At 40.2% G+C, this 26074-nt stretch overlaps 1 protein-coding gene across 1 annotated transcript in view; it reads left to right on the forward strand.

Annotated features, from left to right (window-relative positions):
* Nucleotides 1-672: 672 nt before the first annotated feature.
* Nucleotides 673-26074, forward strand: part of POM121C (POM121 transmembrane nucleoporin C) — a 29579-nt gene continuing 4177 nt past the window's right edge. Inside the window, 14 exon segments of the mRNA XM_028526255.2 lie at nt 673-1274; nt 2102-2317; nt 2635-2653; nt 2655-2708; nt 2710-2769; nt 2772-2797; nt 5070-5150; nt 6717-6888; nt 21607-21698; nt 22321-22394; nt 22647-22771; nt 22896-22998; nt 23235-23411; nt 24184-25866. Of these exon segments, the coding sequence (XP_028382056.2) occupies nt 715-1274; nt 2102-2317; nt 2635-2653; nt 2655-2708; nt 2710-2769; nt 2772-2797; nt 5070-5150; nt 6717-6888; nt 21607-21698; nt 22321-22394; nt 22647-22771; nt 22896-22998; nt 23235-23411; nt 24184-25866 (3442 nt within the window). The 5' untranslated portion in view covers nt 673-714.

The raw sequence follows: 26074 nt of genomic DNA on the forward strand, positions 1-26074 counted from the left end.
ACCACCAGAAATACACTCCCCGGCTCTAGATAACTTCCTCAGACCATCAAATTAAACATAGGTAAATTGATCATAAATCTTCAAAATCGATTCTGGACCATGATGTAAAATTTGGTAGATAATTGTCCCAACTTGTACTGCAGAAACTCAAACATATCACAGCTCCAGGTTTGATCCTCAGTTTTAGATTCTTTGATCGGGACTTTATTAAAACTAGACCCACATTTAACAAAGGTAGTGGGTTTGGATTGGTCTTCCTCTTCACTGCTTCTGTTAAAGTAAGTTTTCTTAAGCTGTTTATACTTAGGCCGGAAATAGGGTAACTGGGAAAATCTCTCCCTCTCTGGTAGCAATTTTGCAAAGTGCCTTGATAAGCTCTTCTGGAGACTTTAGCCCACAGGAAGATACCAGGGATTAAGCATTACATGAATAGTGGTTTTCTGGAGCTTTGATTTTTAACCTGATTCTTCACAAGCTCGCCTCTGGATGGGTACTGTGTAGGTGGACATCCAAGACGCCTGGAGAATCCGAACTTGGTTTCCAGGGAAGCCGCATTTTTTCTAATTGGGTCGGGTCTAGCCGGTTGCCCGGCGTTTCCTCTCGCGGTCGTGCGTTTGAGTCGCGTACGCAGTGACGCAGCCGGCGCGCGGTAACGCGCCGCGCCGCGCGGTGCACGCTGGGATATTTAAGTCTTCTCCGCGGCGCGGAGCCGCGATGTCTCCGGCGGCTACGGCGCCTGGAGGATGCGAGCGGAGGCGGCCAATAGCGAGTGTCAGGGACGGTCGGGGCCGGGGCTGGGGTTGCGGTTGGGCGGCGCTCCTCGGTCTGTCGCTGTTCGGCCTTGTACTGTACCTAGTGCCGGCGGCGGCTGCGCTGGCCTGGCTGGCCGTGGGGGCTACAGCGGCCTGGTGGGGACTGAGCCGCGAGCCCCGAGGTTCGCGCGCCTTCTCCTCGCTCGTTCGGAACGCGCGGCGTCAGAGAACACTTCTCGCCTCGCCTCCAGCCAAGTCGGCTGTAAACGGAAATCTCCTCGAGCCACGGACCCTGCTCAAAGGACCCGACCCTGCTGAATTGCTTCTTGTGGGCAGTTACCAGGGCAAGCCGGGGCCCCCGCAGTCTGCCCGGGTTCCGGAGGCCACAGACCTGCGGGAGAGGCCTGGCGGTCGCCCACCCACCCGCACCACGCTGTTGGCTTACTCGGCCCAGCACGTTCACCACGTTCACTCCTCTCCCCCTACTTTTCTGCTCTCACCCTCCAGGAGGCCTTCCCACAGGTAGGATAAAAAGGGGATTCTGTGTCATTTTGTCTTCTTAAATATCTTGTTGCATATCTTCCGTCTCCTCCCCCGCCCCTTAATCTTTGAAATGAGGTGATGCCACAGCTGTTCCTTCCAGTTCTTAAAAGTGTCTAAATTTTAGTACAGTAGAGATTTAACAGGACACTTGTTAAAACTAAAACACCCCTATTTCGGGTGAAAATGTATTTATCTTCCTTGTGTAGTCATATAGTAATTTTAAAGATATTTTTTCTTTGGACCGATAAGAAATTTTATCTGTGTAGCGGAGCGCAGAGAGGTGTTCCAGGAAACACTTCTTCCATTGATACAACTTGATACAATGATCAAATTAGACGTTTTCAGTTAGTCCGAATAGTGGAGAGATACACGAGAATACAAAAATTTGGTGTGAGTGTTAGGTCCTTGATAAATAGATTTAGTTGAGAAGGTGGGCATGTAGGTGTTGAAAAATATTTGACTCTGGTCAAATACTGATGACTTACTGAAAAGATTGAAGGATTCTTGAAAAGTTTCTCCTTACATGTCCTAACGCACTTTTCTTCCGTTGCAGTTTTACTTGTGTGGGCAACGTTTTCAATTTCTCTCTGAAATTGTTGATGTCCTTTGTAGGGATGGCTGTTAAGCAGCTGTCACTTTGTGCCCTTAGGTGGAATAGCGGGAAGTTGCCATAAAAATTCTGTGTTGTTTAGAGGTTTAAGCTCTCTGGAAAATATCTGCACCCACATATTTCTTTAGTCAGTTAAATTTTCTGACATTCTTTTCAGCTTTTTTTTCAACCTTAACATGTCTTCTATTCTCTACAGGGATTGTGGGACACTGTCAAATCGGTTTTTAATAACACCTCGAAGACGATACCCTATTCAGCAGGCCCAGTATTCCTCTCTGGGGGTACTTCCCACAGTGTCTTGGAATGGTTATCATAAGAAAGCTGTCTTGTCTCCTCATAATTCCAAAATGGTGTGCAGCCCAGTGACAGTGAGGATTGCTCCTCCTGATAGCAAATTGACTCGTTCTCCAATGTGAGTATTGTTGGGAGAGTGGGCTCCTCTTTGTGTCCACTTTATTCTATGGTTATATTTCTCTGACAAGCCAATTATAAAGCAAAAGAAGAAGTACCTGCTTATTTAAATGAGAAATCCCAAATTTTAGTCATTGAACTGTCTCTTTATTTGCTCGTTTTTTGCCTTGGATTGTAGCTTTAATTGCTAAGAGCATTTTCTGTGAATGTATAAATTACACTTTTGCTTATTGGTTAGTTTCTGATTTTCAGTGAAGTCTATGGTGTATGACATAATAATTAAAATATCTTAATACTAGAATCTGTCTTCCATTGCAGACCAGAGCAGTTAATGACCGTCAACACTGTCCTCAACATCAAGTAATGCTCCAGACCCATGTGCAAAGGAGACCTGTACTGAGTGCCCTCAAAGAGAGGAAGAAAAGAACAGTGGAGGAGGAAGAACAAATACTGCACTGATGGCCAGGAAAAATAAAAGAAGGTAAACACGGCCAGCAGAGCACTGAGAAGGCCTCCTGGTACACTCTGTGATTTGTTGAAATACAGATTACTCCCCCAAAAGATACAGAGAAGCAGCTCCAATTGTGTGCCTTAGTAGGTTCTCCTTGTCGTTGGCCTTCGTGGAAGAGCTTAGTATAAAAAAGGCTTTCATGCTGTGTTCATTTCAGGTTTAGGCACAAGTTAAATCAATGTTATAATTTACCTTTCCGTAAGTATTGGGGATAACCAACACTGTTAGTTATGTCAGCCTTCATACTTTGATACAAATGTGTTAAACTCTGTTTTTGAGAAAGAATGTTCAAATGCCCTCCCCTCCCATTCTCTGTGTTGTTTAGTTATTTGGGTAACCACCAGTTTAAATATCATACTTGTGCTGAGGGGGAATGCTTGGGCAAACAAAAGTGGGTAGACTACAGTATGGTACACTTATCAGTAATGAGAGTAAAACCAACTCCATTAATTGATTTTCAATAACTTAATGAAAATGGAGAAAGGAATCTGTTTCCTGAGCATGGAAGAAAGGAGGTGAAGTCACTGATTACAATGCAGAATTGCTTGTGGCTTTCTAAGGAATTAGTTAAGGATTCCACTCATTTTTTTAAAAGATTTTATTTATTCATTTTTAGAGAGGAAGGGTGGGAAAAGAGAGAAACATCAATATGTGAGAGATACATCAATCAGTTGCCTCTTGCCACGCCGCAACCAGGGACCTGGGCCTGCAACCCAGGCATGTGCCCTGACTGGGAATTGCACAGGGATCTTTGGTTCATAGACCTGCACTTAGTCCACTGAGCCACCACCAGCCAGGGGCATCCACTCATTTTTTAATACAACAAATTGAGCAGCCATGATGTGCCAGAGTCTATGCCAGGTACTGTGGATAGAGCAGTGAACAAGACAAAGATTCCCTTGGGACTTGGAGGAAGAGATACAGAAAGGGGGAGGATATTCTACAAGGTTTAGATTGTAAGTATATAGGAATTTTTTTTTAAAAAAGGGTGATAAAATGGCGGAGGGTAATGAGAAGGAGGCTTCTTTAAAAGAGGTATAATATGAGGAGACAGTGAACCCCACACTTAAAATATAATCATTGTCCCCATAAACCTAGATCATATTGTTCTGTCCTACAGGTTCTGGTTGGCCATCTTTGATACTTGAGATAACAAAATTAAGTGGCCCTGGCTGGTGTGACTCAGTGATTGAGCACCACCTGCAAACCTGAAAGGTTGCCCGTTCGATTCCCAGTCAGGGCACATGCCTGGGTTGTGACCAGGTCCTCAGTAGGGGGCGCATGAGAGACAACCACACATTGATGTTTCTCTCCCTCATCTTTCTCCCTCCCTTTCCCCTCTCTAAAAGTAAATAAATAAATAAAATCTTTAAACAAACACCAAATTAAGGAAGATTAATCAATGTAGATATATTTATGAACATAGGAAGATCAGGCTGTGATGATTAGAAATGTGATTTACAAGTGAGCAATTTGAGCTAATGTCAATGAGCTAAGCAGGATTGGCAGAAGTCAGGGTGTATGGAGGTGGAGATGAAGTAACTATTATGGTCCGAGTAGGTTTTTCATGTTCCTTTTAGGCTGCTGTAGTTTCACTGACCATAGTGAGGCCGTAACACCGAGGATCCTGTGTTATTCTTTCTTGAGTAATTGAAATAAGCAGTGATTTATGTGCACCATTGTATAGGCCATTCTCTATGTTGGAGATGTAAAGGTTTTTGCCTAACAGACTTGCAGCATTATTACTTCTACAGCACTATGTGTGGATTTGGTCCCTAAAGTGGTTTTTTTTGTTTGTTAGTTTGTTTTTAATTTATGGATGGAGGATGTACATTTGGATTGTAAAATAATTGGTACAGTAAATAAGTTCAAAGATCTTGGTTAAAGTAAGTCTTCACCTAACGTTGTCATTAGGGTTTTGGTAAACTGACAATGTAAAACGGAATCAATTTTCCCAGCAGCTAATTGATAGAAACAGCGTTAAGTTCCTGTGGCATTTCATCAGAGTTATAAATGAAACATTTAAAGGAAAATGATGTTATTCAAGATATGCTGTATTTTTATAGTTATTGCCAGGACAATATGAGAATAAATTTACCTTTTGGGATTTGAAGCAGCCTTTTTCTTATCTAGCAAGAACCTGTGCTTCATAGAAGTAGTATAGATCCCCAGGGATATGAGATTATGCATTAAGGGGTAAAAAGCCATTTCATTTAATTGAGAGTTTTTTAATTTATCACAGGCGGCATGATAGCAGTGGGAGTGGGCAGTCGGCATTTGAGCCCCTGGTCGCCAATGGAGTCCCTGCTTCTTTTGTGCCTAAGTAAGTGAAAATCTATTTGGTTAAGATATAAACCATTTAGGAAAAGGGTAGTGTTGAAGTTACTGTCCTATAGATTCTCCTCTTTGCTTTTTGCATGCTTTATCTGTATAGGTTTGAATCTTCAAAATCAGAGAGGAACATTTGAGTAACTTACATTAATAACTTATAATTCTTTTTAATATTTTCTCATTAATATGGGCAAAATATGTTAAGGCTTAGAGGGTTTGTAAATATATATATATATAACCAGTTTGTAAAACAAATCACAAAGTTTGCACAAAGGATAAAATGAAACACTAAAATTTAAGGTAAGTGATAAGTTTCTCCATTTGAGTTTAAATACATTTGAAGAAGAAATGGATGAGAGGAAAAGTGGCTCAACGTTATGTATGAAAAGACTTGGGGCAATTTATATGCTTAATATGGCTGCAAAAAAAGCCAGTGTGCCCCCGTCCTGTGCTGATAGAACAAAGACTAGAGTGAGGCAGGTAAGTGGCAGCCTTGCTTTCCTTGGTTCTTAGATAGTCCACGGAGTGCTCTGGTTGTGCTGTGCTATTGAAGAGGATATACACAAACTGAAATTTCAATTGCAGTAACTAATATGTTAAGGGGTGGTGGTGGTGGGTGAAGGGATCTTGAAGGTATATAAGTACTAGTGGAGAGGACAAAAATCTCAGCGGCAATAAGGACATGAGGAAGAGAAGGATAATGGTCTGCAAAAAACTGAAGGACTGTCAAAATGAAAAGAAGGACAACTAACTCAGTATGGTCCGAATAGGATCTATGGGTGAAAGAGGAAAATACATTTTCATCCAGTATAAGGATAAACTGGTCCACATTTGACATTCACCAGTCCAGGAGGTAGTAAGTTGTCTTCAGAGGTCCGCAACCTCCAAGCCGCACAGCAGGGGTAATGCGCTTGAATCATCCCGAAACCATCCCCCTGCACCCTGTCCGTGGAAAAATTGTCTTCCACAAAACTGGTCCCTGGTGCCAAAGAGGTTGGGGACCACTGGACATTGTAACAGAGGTTAGATGACTGACTACAGGAAGGCTATACAGGGAATTTCCGTTTCAGTTGGACACTTAGGAAAAATGGTAGGTTCTTATTAACTGATTTTTTTAGCAGCTTTTTGGAGGGATAACTGACATGTAATACACTGTGTCTGTTTAAAGTGTGCAGTTTGGTAAGTTTTGACATGTATACGCCGGTGAAACCATTACCACAGTGCAGATAGTGAACATAACCGTAACCTCCAAAAGTTTCCCGACATGCCTTAGTAATGTCTCCTTCCAGTCCTGCCGCCATCCCCAGGCATTTAGTATCTGCTTTCTGTCACTAGAGATTAGTGTGCATTCTCTAGAATATTATTTAAGTGGAATTATACATTTAATTTTAAAAATATTTGTCTTTTTCTTGTCAGGTACTGTTAATTGATAACAATAAAATTAAGAGATTATCCTTTTTATTCAGTTTATTTAAGAAAGAGTTGGTAACCATGGTGAAGCCTTAAAAGAATGTTGCCTTCAATAGCACACCTAAACTATCATTTTCCCTTGTATTAGGCCTGGGTCTCTGAAAAGAGGTCTCACTTCCCAGAGCTCAGATGACTACCTGAATAAGAGATCCCGCACCTCTTCTGTGAGCTCCATGACAAGCACGTACACAGGTGGCATTCCTAGCTCCAGCCGCAATGCCATTACCAGTTCTTACAGTTCTACTCGAGGTTTCTCTCAGGTACATTTTTCTTGTGGGTGGCATGGGCAGAATGGGTTCCCAGCATTAATTAATTGATTAGTTAGTGTTTACTAATCACCCTCTGTCTATCAGATATTGGGACTACCTCTAAATTTACAGAAGATGCAGATGCTTGAATAATAACTATAGACCAGTGGAACAGAGTAGAAAGCTGAGAAAGTAAACCAGTGTATATTTGGAAACCCAACGTAAGACAGAGCCATTATTGCACATGAATGGACAAAGGATGAAAAATTCAGTAAATGGTGTTAATTGAATTGAGAAGGTAGATCGAGTTCAGATTGCATTGGGTCATAAAAGAAATTTATCCTAGGTTGGGAATTTAGTGAAAGTTTTAAAAATAAAAGTGGTTGTAATTCTTTTTTTTAGAAAGAGGGTGTTGTATAGCCTAGTGAGCAGAGCGGACTTTGCTACCAGATAGACTTGGGTTCAGTTTTGTCTCTGACACGTAGTACCTATAGGGAGGGCCCTGGGTGGGTAAATCACTTCAATTCTTTTTCTCGTCTCGAAGGATGACTGTAAAGATTGAGGGTAGTGTTGGAAAAGACGTCTCATGGTGCCTGTCAATGAGTGGGCACCCAGTGATGTACTGCTAGGAAAAAAGTAGTAAAGCATGTGTGGAGGAAGGTTTTTGAGGGGGAAATTGTTTTTTGAGATAAGTTAACCAAAAAGACTCTTACAGTGACGTGAATGCGAGATGAAGGCCTAAGCCAGAGCAGTTGTGGGAATGCAAGGAAGAGGGTAATCATAGCAACCTTTACCGTGATAATTTATTCTAGGCCAGGCCCTCTCCTAAGTGCTTTACATACATGTCCTCATTTAATCATCAAAATGGGCCTATTAAGTACATAGCCATTGTCCCTATTTTAAAAATCTTTTTATGTTAAATTTCAAATGCACACACAGGGAAAGAAAATATGATGAAGCTCCATGTAGTTTCAATAGTTAACAGCATTTTGCTCTTGTGGTTTAAAGTAAATTATAAACATGTTATTTCACCTGAAGTACTTCAGTGTGTTTTTAAACTGTTTAATGTTAATAACCATGATACCATTATTCCTCTTAAACAATAATTATTTAGTAATTAGTCACTATCACTTCATGTTCAAATTGCCCTTATTACCCCAAACCATCTTTATTACTTTGTATCAGGGACCAAAAACCAATTCATTACATTTGGTTTGTATGTCTCTTTCTTAGAGACAGATGATGCTGCTACTACTTTAATTTTCATGCTTTTGGAAAAAAAAAAAACAGATTATTTTGTTACGTAGAATTTCCCACATTCTGGATTTAGTTTGCGTTGTCACTGTCATTTTGCTTTAACACGTGCTCTATCCCATTTTCCTTGTAAATGAGTAGTTGGGTCCTGAGCCTTGGTTATATTCAAGTTCAGTTGTTTAGGCAGAATATTGCATAGGCGATGGATGCTGTGACTGCCTGCCATCAGGATCATGTGATTGTCTGGTTGCCTAGATACTGTGATCAATTTTTGTTAATATGGATCACTGGGTTCAAATGTTGTTAATCTGATACTTCAGTTTTAACTTTTGTATTAGCTTTTCATCTAAAAATTTTAACAGCCATTCATCATTTTGCCTGTTATTTTATTAGGTTCCAAAATGGTGATATTCTAATTCTATCTTTCCGTCTACATTTATTAACTGAAATTCTATGAAGAAGAACATGTCCTGACTATAGGTATGACAGGAGAATAAGACATTGATGCTATAGCTAACCCCAGTAGTGACCAATGATGTTTTTGCTGTTATTGGTTATCTTTATGAACTTCTGAATTTTTATAAGGATTTTATGATCCTCAGCACATTGTAGTTATTCCTTTTGGTACACAAAATTTTCCATCTTTGACCAGTGGGAGCCCTTTCAAATTGATTCTTGTACCCTTTCATTCTGACCCCAGTAGTCTTTGATACATAGCTGCATTGTTCTTGACCAAAACCAAATCCATCTAGTGTATTTCTAACACATCTTGAAGTTGGCTATTCTGCGAGTACTCTTGTTTTTAATACTTCAAATTCAGATTTAGGATTATATAGTTTTGGGGGTTTTGTATTTTTACATAAAAAAGTCGGTGTATAATTACTTATTTGATTTATCCTGGTACAGTTTCAAAATGACTATCAGAGTTACTTTTTTTTTTTAAGATTTTATTGATTTAGAGAGAGGGAAAGGGAGGGAGAAAGTGAGGGAAAGAAACATTAATGTGAGAAACATTGATCCATTCCTCTCAGTCGGGGACCAAACCCACAACCCAGAAATTGCCCTGACTGGAAGTTGAACCAGAGACCTTTCATTTTGTGGGACGACACCCAGCCTATTGAGCCACACTGGTCACGGCCAATATCATTAACAATAAGACTTATGTAATCAGCTTAAGAATTATTTGTGGTTCATTTTGTTATTAGTATGTGCCACTCAAAGGAAACTGACAACACATAGCTAAAATGTGTTTTGAAGAAACATGAGCTACTGTAATTGTTCTCAGTTACACTACCAGCTTAATGTGTGTACACACACACACACACATACACTTGACCCCCACACAGTCATATCCACGTATTAACCTTAGCCTCCACAGCTACACAAAATAATACTGTCTTTGATCCATGGTTGGTTGAACCTGCAGGCACAAACCCCTCAGATGTGGACAGCTGACTGTACCTACATTTGTTTGTTTATTTATTTATTTATTTATTTAAATGGATCTGCATCGTTTAAACTATAGTAAGACTGTTCAAAGGTCTACTGTAGTAACTTCATTTGTTTGATGCATTTTAATCTTTTAGGGATTTCTGTGTTTTTCTTTTTGACAGGTAAGGAATAGTATTTAATTTGTGTCTTTGATGAGTAAGTTGGAGCAGCTTTTTGGAAACATTCCAAATGACCTAAAAATTTAAATGTAAATAAAAACCGTGAAAGTATTTGCAAAAACATGCTTCTCACACATTGCTGGTGGGAGTGTCAGCTGGTAGAGTTCCCTAGAGGGCAGTGAGGCAGTAATTATCAAACATTAGAGATGCTTATGCCTTTGATCGAGCAAGTGTACTTTTAGGAATTAATCTTACTCAAAGACGGACAAAGATGTTGATTTCAGCATTATTTTAATGCCAGAAACTTGGAAACAGTATATATGTACCTTTCCAGGGCACTGGTTGAAAAATGTACAGTATTTCCATAAGTTTAAATACTATGTAACTATTAAAAAGAGTAAGGCAGATTAATAGGCACTGATACGAATAATCTCAAATATATATTTTTTTAAAAGAGGCAAGGTGCAGAACTCTGTAATAGTGTCCTCTGTCATTTGTGCTGCTGTTTCTTTAGTCTTTTAACATGCATAGAATAATTCTGACAGGCTACACGAAGGGGACCCCAAAAACTTGGAATTTCTTTATAAAACACTGTACTTATTCTTGTCTAAACTTCGGTCACCTTCATAGTAATCTCCATTTGATGCAATACACCTGTTGAGATGTTTTTTCCATTGCTCAAAACAGTTTTTGAACTCGTTGATTTTGATGCTTTTTAGTGTTGCTGCCGTTTTTCTTTTCCTACCTCTCTTACATTAGCAAAACGTTGATTCCCTTTGAGGACTTTTTTTCATCTGGGGAAACAAAAAGTTGCTACAGGCAAGATTGGGTGAATAGGAAGGGGCATGGGGGGTCATGGACTTTTTGGCCAAAAATTGTTGCACACTCAGTGCGGGGCGGGGGGGGGGTGGTAGGTGCACTTGTAAATCACCCATCATGAAATGGGCAAAGACCTTGATAAGAGTCTTAAAAAAAAATTCACTGAAACGAAATGTAGCCTCTCACAACAATGCCAGCTGGTACACTGATGCAGATGGCTTCCTAGAATACTAACCTAGAGGGGGAAGCCTGTAGTACAAGAGGCCCACCCTCCAGAATATAATTCCATTTTGGAGGGAGTCATCCCTTGTATTAGAAGCTGGTAATAACTTAGAAGGAAAAATTTTTTGCTGTATACTCTATTTGGTGGAATTTGTAACATGTTATACAAATATTACCTTCCCCAGTTTCAAAAAATGTTTTAGGTATAGATAAGTGTTAAGTAAAAAGTACAATTCCCCTGTCCTGGCTATTCCAGCTTTTATCCCATCCCCATGCCTATTACTAACTCTTCTGTGTGTGCAAACAGATAATACATAGAATGTTGGGACTGTTTTACATAAATGGGATCATAGCATATGTGCTTTTTTGCATCTTTTAAAATAATTATATATTATGTAAACTCATGTCATGTAATCTATTTCACTTTTTAATGGCTTTTTTATTAGAGAATAATGTGCAGAAAAATATTGTGTACAGCTCCATATAGCCACCAACCACATTAAATAATAAATGATTTTCTATATCCAGAAGCCACTCGCATACCTACTCCCAGTCATTACTCCTTCCCTCCTTTCTTCCTTAATATTAGTACCATTCATATTTTTTCCGTTTTTGAACTTCATATAAAGGAAATATAGAATATGCCTTTTTTGTGTTTGTCTTCATTCAATACTTGTGGGATTCATATGTGTTGCATGTCGCAAGAGGTCTTTTGTTTTCATTGCTGTATGCTGTTCCATTATAAGTATATACCACAATTTATCCATTTTACCATTGGACATTTGGGTTTCCAGTGTGGAGCTATAATGCTGCTGTTATGGATATTACTGTGTCTTTCAGTGCACATATGTGAAGTATGTGTGTGTCCAGTTGTAGTACATGTTGAACAGTTTCTTAAAGCAGTGTTCAGTTGATATTTTTACCAATACAGTGTCGGACTTTGTTTCTGTAGTTATACATCCTCACCAACACTTAGTGTTGCTTTTTAGTGGGTGTGAGGTCATTTTTCATTAGGGTTTTAATTTTGTTTCCCTAGTTACTAGTGAGATCGAGGTATGAACTGTTCCTTGGCCATTTGTACACCCTTTGTTATGAAGTACCTTGTTCAAGTTTCTTCTCTTTACCATTAGGTTTTTTTCTTACTTACATAATAAGTTCTTTATATTTTCTAGATATAAGCTCTCTGTAAATTATGTGTTGCAACAAATAAATGTCTTTTTCTTTCTTTCTTACGGTCTTTTTTCACTTATGGTTAGTATATTTTATGTATTAGGAAGTTTTTGCCTACCTGAGGTTGTCATGATATTCTCTTATGCTGCCTTCTAGAAGCTTTATTATTTTTCCTTTCACATTTATATCTGTAATCCACTTGAAATTGACTTTTGTGTACAGTGTGAACTAGGCATCAAAATCACTGTTTTTCCATGAATACCCATTTGACTTGGAACATTTATTGAAAGGACCGTCCTTTCACCCTTGCTCTGCAGCACCACCTTTGTCATAATTTAAGTGTCTCTATATATGTGGATGCATTTCTAGGTGGTTCTGTTCAATTGGTCTGTTTTTCGACTCTGCATGGTTGTAGTTTTTTTTTTTTCCCCCTGCCCAGTTCTACAGTCTCTGAGTTTTGATACCTACTAGAATAAGTCATTCAGCTTTGCCATTTCTCTCATTCCTCTTCAGAACTATCTTGGATCTTGGCCCTTTGCATTTTTAAAAAAAGATTTTATTATTCATTTTTAGAGGAGAAGGGAGGGAGGAAGAGAAGGAAAGAAACATCAATGTGTGGTTGCCTCTCTCACACCTCTACTGGGGGACCTGGCTCAGGCCAGCACTCAATCCACTGAGCCACACCAGTCAGGACCCCTTTGCATTTTGCATTTCTATGTAATTTTAGAATCAAGGTCAATTTCCATAATAAAAATACCTTGTTATTTTTTTAATGGGATTATTTTTAATCTACCAATTATTTTGGAAAGAATTGACATTTTTACAATATTGGATCTTTCAATCCATGAATTTAAAATATCCTTCATTTATTTACATCATCTTTAAGTTTCTGTGTAGTGGTTTTACATATCCTTTTTAATTTACTCCTAGGTATATGTTTTTGATGCTGTTGTAAAAAGGTTATTAAAATTTTAATTGTTGCCAATGTATAGAAATGCAGGTAGTTTTTTAATTCAGAAAACTTAATTCTGAATATTCATCTGTGTAGTCTTCAGAATTTTTGTATGTACATCATGTTGTCTACAGTAATAGCAGTTCCCACCCCCGTTTTTCCCCAGGTCTTTACATGGTTTATCTATACCTTACTGCATCTGGGTGAGACCTCCAGCATGATGTTCAACAGATGTGACAGCAAACATCCTGGTCTTGTTTTTCCTAATGTTAGAGAGTGCACTTCCCATGTTTCTTGTTACATCTGACACTCGGTACAGGTTTTTTGTAGATGTTCTTTATTGGATTAAAGTTTCCTTTGCAAGGTTATATACCCAGCTGTAGGAACCACTCTATTTATTATCTGTTCTATTTTTCTTTAATTTGTGCCATTATATGGTAGATATTATTTCCTTCTTTTTTTGCATTTGATTTGCTAGGGTTTTTTTCTAACTTTAAATATAAAGTCTTAGATCACTAGAGACTTTCTTTTTCAGCCTTTTTCCTAATAAATACTTTTTAAAGTTATACATTTCCTGGAAATTCAAATTTAGTTTCATCCCACAGCTATTTTGTAATTTACCTTGTGATTCATTCTTTGAGTAATAGGTTATTTAGAAGTGCATTGCTTAAATTTTTTTTTAATGGCTAAGTCTTTTTTTTTTAAGATTTTATTTATTTTTAGAGAGGGAAGGGAGGGAGATAGAGAGAGGGAGAGAAACATCAATGTGTGGTTGCTGGGGGTTATGGCCTGCAACCCAGGCATGTACCCTGGTGAGGAATCAAATGCTTAATTTCTAAACAGTGAATTCTAGTTATCTTTTTGTTGCTGGTTTTTAGTTTAATTTACTTTAGGTCACAGGATGATATATTCATATCAGTCCTTGAAATATTTTGAAATTTGCTTTATGGCCCAGCATATGTTTAGTTTTGATAAGTGTTTCAACTTGAAAAGAAATTTTATTATGAAGTGCTTAGTTGTAGTTTGTCTTCCATGGGGTTTGTTGTGTGGCTTGGTGTCTTTTTTTTTATGGTTTTGAAAAATGCTGCCATTATCAGTGTAGATACTGTTCTGCCCTGTTTTCTCACCTCCCCAGTATTCCTGGGTGTGTCAGACTTTTCTGTTGCACTGCGTCCCAGGTGTGTCTCTTGTTGTGACTGCCATCATTGTCTCCCCAAACTTCAGCTCCTCTTTTCCAGTTTACTAATTTCCTTCAGCTTTGTGGAGTCTGTTATTTTACCCCATCCATTGCATTGTTTTTTAAATTTATTGGGGTAACATTGGTTAATAGCATTCTATAAGTTTCAGGTGTACAACTTTATAATCTGTATATTGCATTGTGTGCTCACCATCTAAACTCTAATTTCCTTTTGTCGCCATGTTTTTGACCCCCTTTACTCTCCTCATCCTGCCCCCACTCCCTTTCCACCCAAGAAACTACCATAGTGTTGTCTGTGACTATGAGTTTGTTTTGTTCTTTTGTTGCTTTTTGTTTTATATCCTACTTGTGAATGAAAGCATAGAGTTCTTGTCCTTTTTTTATCTGATTTATTTCACTTAGCATGATATTTAAGATCCATCTATTTGTCACAAGTGGCAGTATTTCATCCTTTTCATGACTCAGTAGTAGTTCCTTGTATATATGCATGTGCCACATCTTTATCTAGGTTGTTTCTAATAAGTGTTCTTGAATTTGGGGGGGTTAGATACCCAGAAGAGGGATTGCTGTGTTATATGGTAGCTGTATTACTGGTTTTTGAGGAACCTCCCTACTGTTTTCCATAGAGGCTGCGCCAGTATGCATTCCCACCAGCAGCGTACAAGGGTTTCCTTTTCTCCACATCCTCTCCAGGACTTGTTGTTTCTCATCCTATTGATAATAGCTATTCTAACAGGTGTTACATGGTATCTCATTGTTTTGGTTTGCATTTCCCTTACAGCTAGTAAAGTTGAACATCTTTTTATATATCTGTATGTCTTGTGAAAAGTGTCAGTTCAGATCTTCTGCCCATTTTTTAATCAGATTATTAGTTTTTTTCTTGAGTTTTATGTGTTCTTCATGTATTTGGGCTATTAGCCCCTTACTGGAGGTATCCTTTGCAACTGTCTTCTCCCATTCAGATGGTTGCCTTTTTGTTTTTGTTTCATCATTGTTTTCTTTTGCTGTGCAGAAGCTTTTTAGTTTGATACAGCCCCATTCATTTATTTTTTATTTTACTTCCCTTGCCTTTGAAATCAAATTCACAGAAACCCCTTTGAGACCAAGGTCCGTGAGTTTAATACCTATGTTTTCTTCTGTGTATTTTGTTTCAGGTCTTATCTTCAAGTTTTTAATACATTTTTTAGTTAATTTTTGTGTATGGTGTCATACAACAGTCTAGTTTCATTCTTTTGTATGTGGCTTTCCAATTTTCCCAACACCATTTATTGAAGAGACTTTTTTTGTTGTATGTTTGTATGTTTTTGGCTCCTTTGTTGAAAATTAGTTGCCCATATATGTGTGAGTTTATTTCAGGAATCTCAATTCTGTTCCACTGGTCTGCGTGTTTTGTTTTTTTCTGCCGATACTGTATTGTTTTGAATATTGTAGTTTGAAGTCAGGGAATGTGATACCTCTGACTTCTTTTTTTGTCCTCAGGGTTGCTTTGGCTACTTGGGGTCTTTTGTGGTTTTACACATTTGAGAATTTTTTTTTCCATGTCTGTGGAAATGCAAGTTAATTCTTCCAGTACATGAACAGAACAATCCCATTTATAATTGGCAAAAAAAAAAGGATTAAATTCCTAGAGTAAATTTAACAAAGGAAGTGAAGGATCTATGTACTGAAAACTACCAGACATTGTTGAAACTGAAGAAGACACAAAGTAGTGGAAAAGTACCTACTCAGCCACACCCCTCGTGGCTAAGTTCAGTCTTTTTTTTTTTTTTTTTTTTTTTTTTTTTTTTTTTGATTTTAGGGAATGTTATGTCCCATTCCTCTTTCTTCTTTCTTTAAAAAAATTTTTATTGTTGTTCAATTACAGTTGTCCCCATTTCTTCCCATTACTCTCCCCATCCCCCTTCCCACGTTCACTTCTCCCCTCCCACCCCACCCTTGTCTTTGTCCATGGGTCTTTCACACATGTTCCTTGACCTTCGCCATCTTTCCCCCATTATTCCCCTCCCCTATGGTCACTGTCAGTTTGTTTTTTATTTCCATGTCTCTGGTTCTACTTTGCTCACAGCTTCAGTCTTCTTAAGTTTATTGAGACTACTTTTATGCCCCAACGTATATTCTGTCCTTTAGAATGTGTGCGTGTAGTTGAGAATAATTTATATTTAGTTGTTTGGGGATGGAAAGCTTTGTAAATATTATGTCCATCTGCTCTAATGTGCTACTGAAGGCCAATATTTCCTTACTGACTTTCTGTTCGGATGATCTGTCTGTTGCTGTCAGTGGGATATTCAGGTTCCCTACTATAATTGTGTTTTTTTCTGTTTCTCCCTTTAGGTTCATTAGTAATTGCTTTACCTACTTTGGTGCTCCCAGGTTTGGTGCATACATATTGATAAGTGTTATGTCTTCTTAATAAATTGTTGCATTTTTCATTATAAAATATTCATCTTTGTCTCTTGCTTCCTTCTTCTATCTTGAAGTCTGTTTTGTCTGTTATAAATATGGTCACACCTGCTTTTCTCTGAATGCCATTTACTTGGAGTATCGTCTTCCACATCTTCACTTTGAGCCTATATTTGTCTTTGTAGCTGAGATGGATCTCCTGGAGGCAATATGTATCAACATGTATTTGGGTTTTGTTTTGAACTCCATTCTGCTACTTTGTGCTTTGGTTGGTGAGTTCAGTCCATATACATTTAGGGTGATGGCCCATATGTCATTGTATCCTTTGTTTTCTGGTTGCTCTGTGTATTTCCATTGCTTCTTTTCCCGTGTGTGTGTGTCTGCTGTTTTAGTTTGGTGGTTTTCTATGAATTTTTTCTGTTTCCTCTTTTGTTGTTGTTGTTGTTATATATCTTATCTGTAGATTTTTGTTTTGTGGTTACCATTAGATTTGTGTACCAGAAGTTTGAAACATACAATAGTCCCTTTTATTCTGATTGCATCTTATCTTCATTCACCTGTGCAAGTTCAGTCTTTTCCAAAGCCCTCCCTTCTTATTTTTTTGTTGTCACAAATGATCACTTTTTATGCTGTACGTTCATTTCCAAATTGCATAGGTTATAGTCTTTTTTAAATGCTTTCCCCCCCTTTATGTTCTAATTAAGAATTTAATACCCTGTTTTGAACAAGAATTGCAATTTCCTGCTTCTGTCTGATTTTTTTTTCCTTTAGCTGTGAAAAATGCCCCGTATTCCCTGAGGAGGTACACATGCTGTTGGTGACCCCGTTGCCTCAGTTTCAAGGTACCACCCCCATGGTAGGATGTGGCAAGCGATGGGGCTCTGGGCCTGTGAGTTCCTGGCACTGCCTCCTTGTAACCAGAGTCTGTCAGCTGCTCTGTACTATCTGAGGTGTCCAGCTGCCATACCATGGTGCCCCGTCTTCACCTCTGTCACTGGGTTTAGCAGCAGTGGGCGCCAGCCACTCAGGCCAGAGTATTGCTTCTGCTACTACAGCCCACTGTGCTGCCCTGTGAGGGCCGCTACATGACTCTTTCCCGACACCAGGTCAGCTGGGGCCTTGATGAGCATCAGACTGCATATATGGCTCCTGCCTCTGTCCTTGCCCCCGTCCTGCCTTCCCTCCTCATTCTAATACACCTGTCTGCCTATGCCTCGATGTGTGGATCTCTCTGAGACATGTTTATGTATTGAGCTGGGAATAATCCTTTGTTGAGTTGTATGTAGTTGTTTGACTTGAAGAGGAAAAACTAAGAGATGCTCTTACTTGGCCATGATGCTGACATCACTGTAGAGGAGGAGGATCCACCATTGGATTAATTTCAGTTATATTGTATTTTTATGGTGACTGTCTACCAAGATTCTTTACATTGTCATTTAAATTCTTATAATAGTTCCTTAAAGTCTTGTTCTATAATGCCAGTATTTGATTCCTGGTTTGTTTCCGATTTTTGCTTTTTTCCTATTTAGTTAAACATTATCTTCTTATTTATTTGATTTTTGTTTTGTTTCTCTGTTAGGCATGGAGCGAAAGGGTGTAGCCATGACCTGAAGCTCTGAAGGATGGTGTCTTCCTCCAGAGAGGTTTTACTTTTGCCCCTGGCAGGCAGCTAGGAGAGAGGCAGACTACCTCTCTCCAGTTGAAATTAACCTCATTCTGAGTTGATCATCAGTTCTTATGAGGGCTGGGATTTTTTTTTTTTTCCCCTCATTTGCTGTGTATCCCAGTATGTAGCCTTTGGGATACCAGTGAGAAGCCTGAGGTATTTGTTAGGGCCCCTTTACATTGGAAAGCCCTGAATTCCAGTTTTTGTCTTTCTGGCTTAAGAAACTATATCAGAAGCTTTTGTCAGCCTCTCAGCAGCAGCTTTTACTTTTGGAATTGACAGTCACAACGAGGGAAAACGTAGACCTAAGTGTGGGTCTCACCTCTTGGCACATCTTCTTTGTCTTGTCTCTGCAACGTCTCACCGCCTTGGCAGCTCTTCATATTGCCGTACTTTCATACAGGTGCATTTCAGATTTCCTGCCGCGCTTTCTTTTTGTTCTCGGCAGGAGGTTTGGTCTAAAACAGCATAGTCAGCCACTGCTTAAACATAGATTTTGTCTCACAGAACCCTTACTCCTGGTGGGTCCTGTGACTCACTGCAAGAAATACATGCACTGATACTGATAGTTCATAGGTACTCTGTTGTAAGCAGTTACCAGTCAGACCCCTGTCGATGTGTGATATTTGAATATATAAGTTCTCAGAAGTAGATCTTAGGAAGGAGAGATTAAAGTAATTAAAGTAATATGAAAGTTCTTATTGTTGAAGCTGCTCTTTGAAAAAAATGTGTACTGAAGTAGTAAAATCCCCAGTAATCAATATAGATTTGGTGCAAGTGGTGGTACAGATATTTTACTTAATTGTATTTTTCCAGAGGAACACTAGTAAATACCCAAATCTGTAGCTACCAGACTAGAAGATTTTTGCTTTGATGTTATCAAATCATTACAAATGTTAACCTGTACCAGTTATAGAAAGTGAACTGTTCTGCCCTGCCTGGTGTGGCTCAGTGGTTGAGCGCCCGCCTGCAAATCAAAGGGTCGCTGGTTTGATTCCCAGTCAAGGCACATGCCTGGGTTGTGGACCAGGTCCCCAGTAGGGGGTGCACAAGAGGCAACCACACATTGATGTTCCTCTCCCTCTCTTTCTCCCTTTCTTCCCCTCTCTAAAAAAAATAAATAAAATCTTTTTGAAAAAATGTGGGTACTTTAAAAAAAAGGAAAGTGAACTATTCTACCTCTTTGTGGGTAGCATTGATACCTTCATGTGTCTTACAAGACTTGTCGTTTTTCAGTCATATTTACTCTAGCCTTCAAATGCCATACCCCTAGTTTGCATTTCTGACCCTGTCCCTTATTGTTTCTTTTTTTTCTTTTTCTTCTTTTTTTAATTTTATTTTAATCATTGTTCAAGTACAGTTTTCTCCCACTTACTCCCATTCCAGCCCACCCACCCAACCCTCCCCTCTTCCCCGCCATTTCCCCCCACCCCTAGTTTTTGTCCATGTGTCCTCCAAATTTGTTCCTGTAAACCCTACCCATTCACTTATTGTTTCTTTACTTATGCCCTATATTTAAGCCAAGGCAGGACATTTATTATCTTCTAAGAGCTCCTAATATTTTCCTGCCTCCTTCCTTTCCCTTGTTCTGTTCTCCATCTGGAATAAGTATTTTTTGTATGAAATTATGGGTTGTCATGAATGTCACCTTTTCTCCTTACCGATTCTTGTAATCAAACTCAGCATAATCTCTTTCTTCTTGGACTCATTTTTTACAGACCTCTTCAGAGTTAATTTGTGTACTGTCCTGTCTCTTTTCCACACCGTAGATACTTTGATGGGTGCAGTCTTGCTTATCTTTGCATTCTTTGTGAAGTATAAAATTATAGTACCTTTATGAAATAGGAACTTAGGAAATAAAAATGGAGTTTCAAAATCAATTATTTCTTTTTCCGACTTGGCTTGTTATATCTTTTACCCACTTATTTTATGTGTTCATTATATTTATATGGATTTGCAAGTTTTCCATTTTGACATGTTAAAGATATTAACTCGTCACTTTAATTGAAAACATTTGCCTTTTAATTTTATCTATGGTTTGCTTTTGCTTTGTTTGGGGTTTTTTGTTTGTTTCCTGCTCATATCGATTTTATTTCTATTTTATGGAAATATTAGTATTGCTGAAAATACAAATGGTACAAAGGGTGTATGTATAGTAAAGTCTCCCTCCCACATGGTAATATTTTTATGTAGAGAGGTTCTTAGTATTTATGTAACACTCTGTCAGTTTTCTTTCGTTTTTGGCGTAAAAAGTTTTTTCCTACCCCATGTTATTTAACAACTCCTTTATTTTTTTATAGTATTTTGTTTGTTACACTTTTTACATGTAAACTGTTATTACATCTGGATTATGTGTTTATGTACAGTTTGTGAAGTAGAGATACAACCCCCCCGCCCCCCGTGTTGAATCAAGTCTTAAACCCTGGCAAAACATTAGAATCACCTTTGGCACTTGGTTAAAAGTGCAGGGTGTGAGAGACCCAAGGTTTTCTTTTTTAAAATGACTGACCGTTGTCCTTTCTTGTTCTTTACCTAAAAGTAACATTGAAAAATATACTGGTTTCAGTATCTTTCCCCAGCTCATTCTGATCCTTGGGTTCCCTGATAATAGTCTTGTGGAACCGTTGTACTCTTTTACTGCCTGTCTTCAATTTTTAAATCCTTCTTTTCTTCCTTTGAACTTGTGCTAAGCACTGTTCCCCTTTGTATGCTTATATCGTGCAACTCTTGCAGAGTAAGAAATCATGAAGCTTCTCAGGAAAAATGTGATAATTAGTATCTTTGCAATTAGGCTAAAGACTTCTTTGCAGAGTGCTTGCTGTTTGTCAGTTACTTTGCTGCTAGGCCCCTTTGAAGGAGGCAGAGATGAAAACAGACCATCTCTACTGTCAAGGGATTCTTGTGTGGTGGAAGAGACAGATGCATGGGTAATTAGCATATAACGATAAGTACCACAGGTGTTGTAAAAGTTATAAATGGCATGATAGCATATTTTTAAAAATAAAGTTAATAAAGAAAAACTGAAAATTCAACAAAAACAAGACTAAATTAGTTTATGGGCTTATCTTCACTGGAACAGTTTATTAATTTACTTTGATCATTTCCATAGACAATACAGAATAACTACATGTTATAGCTCTGAACCATTATTGAATGTAATGTTCCACTTTTTAATATACGCAAAAACTACATTCATTCCTTCTGCATTTATTAGTTAGCATTCCATTCATTTTCAGATTTTTTTTATCCCATAGTTAATATTGGAAATTGACTTATGTTTCAAGAGCCTTTCTTCACCAAGAAGTATTTTTTGAAATATTTTTTAGTCACTTACAAGGAGACTTTATATACAGAATTAATAGAGCCACAAAATTATATTGAAGGTCAAATGCTGAACTACCAGCTAGCGGCAGTCCTGTAACTCTTGTTTGGCTTTCAGCTGTGGAAGAGAAGTGGCCCCAGTTCATCACCCTTTTCCAGCCCAGCCTCGTCCCGCTCCCAGACACCAGAGAGGCCAGCAAAGAAAATAAGGTAATCAGTTAATATTTGCTGTGCGGATTACTGGTCAGGGAAGGAGAGAAATTTACTTGGTTTTTAGGTTTTCTATAACTCTTATTTGGAGAATCAAATGAACACCTAGAATGACAGTGAAGTACCCACTAGAACTGCTCTTTTTTACAGTTCTTTACACACTGACTATAGGGGCCCCTGGTTCTCTCCTGCGTGAGTGACCGGGTGCAAGCACAGAATAGAGTGAACAGAGTGAATAATGCCAGTGGGCAGCAGACTTCGTGTTCTTGACCCCAGCTGACCCTCTGAGTCCACCTGCAGTCGACCAGTATGCCACTCTCAGGGACTGTATCTGTGACTAGAACTCTCAATAACACAGCAGGTTATAAGGAAGATTTTGAAGATAAGTAATTGTTTTGTGCTTGTTTTTAAGACAGTGGCTTCTCTGTGGTTTCCATTAACTACCTCCCTTTGTTTCTGTGAGAATTTTCTTTTGACTGTTTTTTCCTGGCATACTGAGATCTCAAATCACAGTTGTTCTAGACTTTGGCCATTTGGTAGTTAGGAGGGTATAAGTTATTCAGTATTTATTGTCCAGAAGTCTTCCTAAACTTAATTTAATACTGTTGTTTTTCTCCTACAGAGAAGAAGAACTTTCTCATCATTCTAGTTCTTCAGCTCCACTAGTAGCTGACAAGGAGTCCCAGGGAGAAAAGGGTAAGTTGATAAACATCAGGAGTGGCTTGTGGTGGTGGAAGTGTTTATGAATGATGTGTGGACTACTGCCTGTCCCAGACACGCTTTCAGCGTTGCCATCTAGAGGGCCTGCTATGGACAGAAATAGAAGTTCCTGTCTCAGGTTTGTCTAGTCCAGTAAGAGAGAAAGGTGACATAAATAGCTCCCTCTCTCCCCCCCTCTCTCTAAAAATAAAATCTTTTTTTGAAAAAAGACTATATTTGTTCCTTTAGTTACAGATACAACTGCATGGAAAAAACAGAACTTGCAGAATTCTCCGTCTACACCTGGCAGCTCTGGGCAGCGCAAACGGAAGATTCAGCTGCTGCCCGCCAAACGAGGGGACCAGCTGACCTTGGTATGGTCTTGATTGTCTACCTCTGCCCACCCCAGCTTAGCTCTTCTGAGTCTTAAGAAGGCTAAATACAAGTTTTTCCCAGCTGCTTCTGATTGACTTGACTTCTCCTTTTTCTCTTTGGTAGCCTCCACCTCCCCAGCTTGGTTATTCAGTTACTGCAGAGGACCTAGACTTGGAAAAGAAAGCTTCATTACGATGGTTTAACAAGGTCTTGGAAGATAAGACTGGTAAGGAATAAAGATCTCTCACACTCCAGAGAGGATTTGTTTTGTTTTTTTCTCATCTGAGAAATCCATTGGGTTCTCAGGAGAAGCTGGAGAACAGTGAGCACTGAGCTTGAGTGAAAGCATTTCTAAATGAGTTCTACTGAGACTCAGAGCATCCCCATTCTCCATGATACACCACTGGAAGGAATTCCCAAACCAGGGAGGACAATTGAATCTTCTTTTTCTTCCTTCCTTAGATGCTGCCTCGAGCTCTGTCACTGAGAACCCACCTACCACTCAGCCTTCTTTTACTTTAACTCTGCCTACCGCTGTGGCTGCTCCCTCCCCAACCTCTCTCCCAGCCTCAAGCACTAACCCACTGTTGGAGAGCTTGAAAAAGATGCAGAATTCCCCGGGCCTGCCATCCTTCCCAGGTGAGTGGGAGAGCTTCCCTAAGAGCATACAATGATACCAGCCTTTGCGGAGGTTGAGGTGAGAACATCATGCGTGTCAGTCACTAGGAATTATAAGGACTGAACCTACTGTGGCTGACCAGACTGAGCTGGTGCAAGCTTAAGACCTTCAGGATGTGGTAATCAGGAAATTTTAGGGAAGGGAGCTGGAACACCTAAAGCTGAAAAAAGAAGCTTAGTTTAGGTAGTGAAATGGTCTTGATTTGAAACCCAGTTCCATAGCTGTTCTGCACCTTGCTGTCATCTATAAATTGAGAATAATGCCTACCTCAGGTATTGCTGAAGTGTAAATGTACTACAAGGTTGAGAGGTCTTGCCCCTTACCTTCATGGCACGGCATGGATACACACTCCTGTTACTGCACTTGATCGTGTAGTATTTTGTGTTGCTGTCTGCCTGTCCCAGGGCTCAAGAGCAGAGACTGTCTCATTCATGGTGATATGCTCTGCAGTTAGCACATGGTAGGCAAATACAGTCAGTGTTTTTTTAAGTAAGGTGTATCTAGGTTATTAACTGGACTTGATTTCAGGTGATTGGATTTTCCTTAGTTTTCACATGTTTAACCTCAATTAGGCCAAGTTTTATTCCCTTCTATTTTCCTTATGATCTGTGAAGGGTAGAAATAATGAAGACTTCCTTGATTTTAAGGAATGAATACATTAAGGGTGCAAAAGCATTGAATAGCATCACGTCTGAGGTATTCAGAATTCACTTTCTCTACTCTTTTTCTCAGATGATTCAGCTGGAGTGGCATCCACTGTGGCCCATTCGCCTCCGAAGACACCCAGCCTTCTGGGCCCTCTTGGCACTTCACAGTCAGCACCCTTTCCAGGCACCACCTCAGACTCCAAACCAACAGTTACTTTCTTAGGGCTGACCCCTGCTTCTTCCACAATACCAGTCACTGACACCACCAAGTCACCTCTGTCCCCTCAGACTGAGACATCTGCCCCATCTCAAGCCCCATCTGCCCCATCCCCAACCCCCAAGCAAAGTATTCTGTTTGGAATGCTGAGCACCCCACCTGCTAACCTTTCTGCCTCTACAGCTCCTGCTGTGTCTTCAGCATCTCCCATGTTCAAGCCCATTTTTGCAGTCCCGCCTAAAAGTGAAAATGAGGGCCCCTTGCCATCTAGCTCTTCCAAGGTCACAACTGCAGCATCTTCCAGCTCTGCCCTTTCCACATCTACCAGCACCTCACCTGTCTCTTTCAAGCCTATTTTTGGCAGCCTGGGGCCACCTACACCTGTGCCCTTGTCAACTCCCTTCTCCTTCAATCAAACAACTAGTCCAGCCACAACCACAAGCGCCCCTCACTTCACTGGCCAGGCAAGTGCCACCTCAGCAGTGGCTGGAGTGACCACAGCCAACACCTCTGCAGACTCAGCTTCGAAGCCTGCCTTCGGCTTTGGTGTGAGTGATGTGACCAGCTCCATGAGCAGCGTGACTAGCACCACCCCTTCCACCTCCCAGCCTTTCCTCTTTGGGAATCCCCCTGCCTCTGGTGCCAGCTTTACCCCAGCCACGGGCTCCATATTCCAATTTAGCAAGCTTCCTGCCATGCCTACTTCAGCGACAACGACGACAACCACTGCCGCCACGACGACATCCTTTAGCCAGTCCCTATCCAGTGTTGTGCAGACAGTTGCCAGCGGCAGCACCGCCAGTTTTAGCGGTTTTGGCAACACCCTTACCACCTCAGCCCCAGTTACCACCAGCCAGCCTACCCTGACATTCAGTAACACTACCACCCCAGCATTCAACATTCCCTTCAGCTCAAGCTCAAGGGCTCCTCTCCCATCGTATCCAGGAGCCAACCCCCAGCCTACATTTGGGCCCACTGATACTCAGCAGCAGGGGACCAGCAAGCCACCCCTCGCCCCCAGCTTTGGCAACTCTTTCACTTTTGGAAGCTCTGCTGCACCAGCCCCAACTGCAACTCTAGCACCAACTCCAACCCACACAGCCTTTGGTAACACTGCACAGTCAGCTTTTGGTGGTTTGAAGCCCGCGGCCTCTGTGTTTGGCGTCCCTGCCAGCACCCAGCCGGCCTTCGGCAGCACCACAGCTGTTTTCTCCTTTGGCGCAGCCACCAGTTCTGGCTTTGGAGCTACAACCCAGACCACCAGCAGTGGGACCAGTAGCTCAATGTTTGGCAGCACAGCACCGGCACCCTTCACATTTGGGAGCTTGGCACCCCCGGCTGGCAGCGGGGGTTTTGGGATCAATGTGGCTACCCCAGGCACCAGCTCTACCTCTGGGGCATTCAGCTTCGGAGGAGGACAAGGTGGGACCACTGGCAGCACGGCCCCCTTCGGTGGGGGCCTGAGTCAGAACACACTGGGTGCACCCAGCCAGAGCACACCATTCGCCTTCAATGCGGCCGGCACGCCTGAGAGCAAGCCTGTGTTTGGAGGTGAGATTAGGAATCGATCTGGTTGGCTGTGCTTGGCACCATTTTAAGTGCCAGTGTAGTCTCCACTCTGAGGGGGTTTTACATTGTCATTGTAAAAAGACAGGAGTTAAATATGTAAGTACTGTGTCATGTAGTGATAAATGTATTGATAAAATAAAATGTAATTACTGACTGTGGAGGAGCTATTTAGGTAATCAAGGAAGGCTTG

This window comes from Phyllostomus discolor, chromosome 3, assembly GCF_004126475.2.
Source record: "Phyllostomus discolor isolate MPI-MPIP mPhyDis1 chromosome 3, mPhyDis1.pri.v3, whole genome shotgun sequence".
In the NCBI taxonomy this organism is placed as follows: Eukaryota; Metazoa; Chordata; class Mammalia; order Chiroptera; family Phyllostomidae; genus Phyllostomus; species Phyllostomus discolor.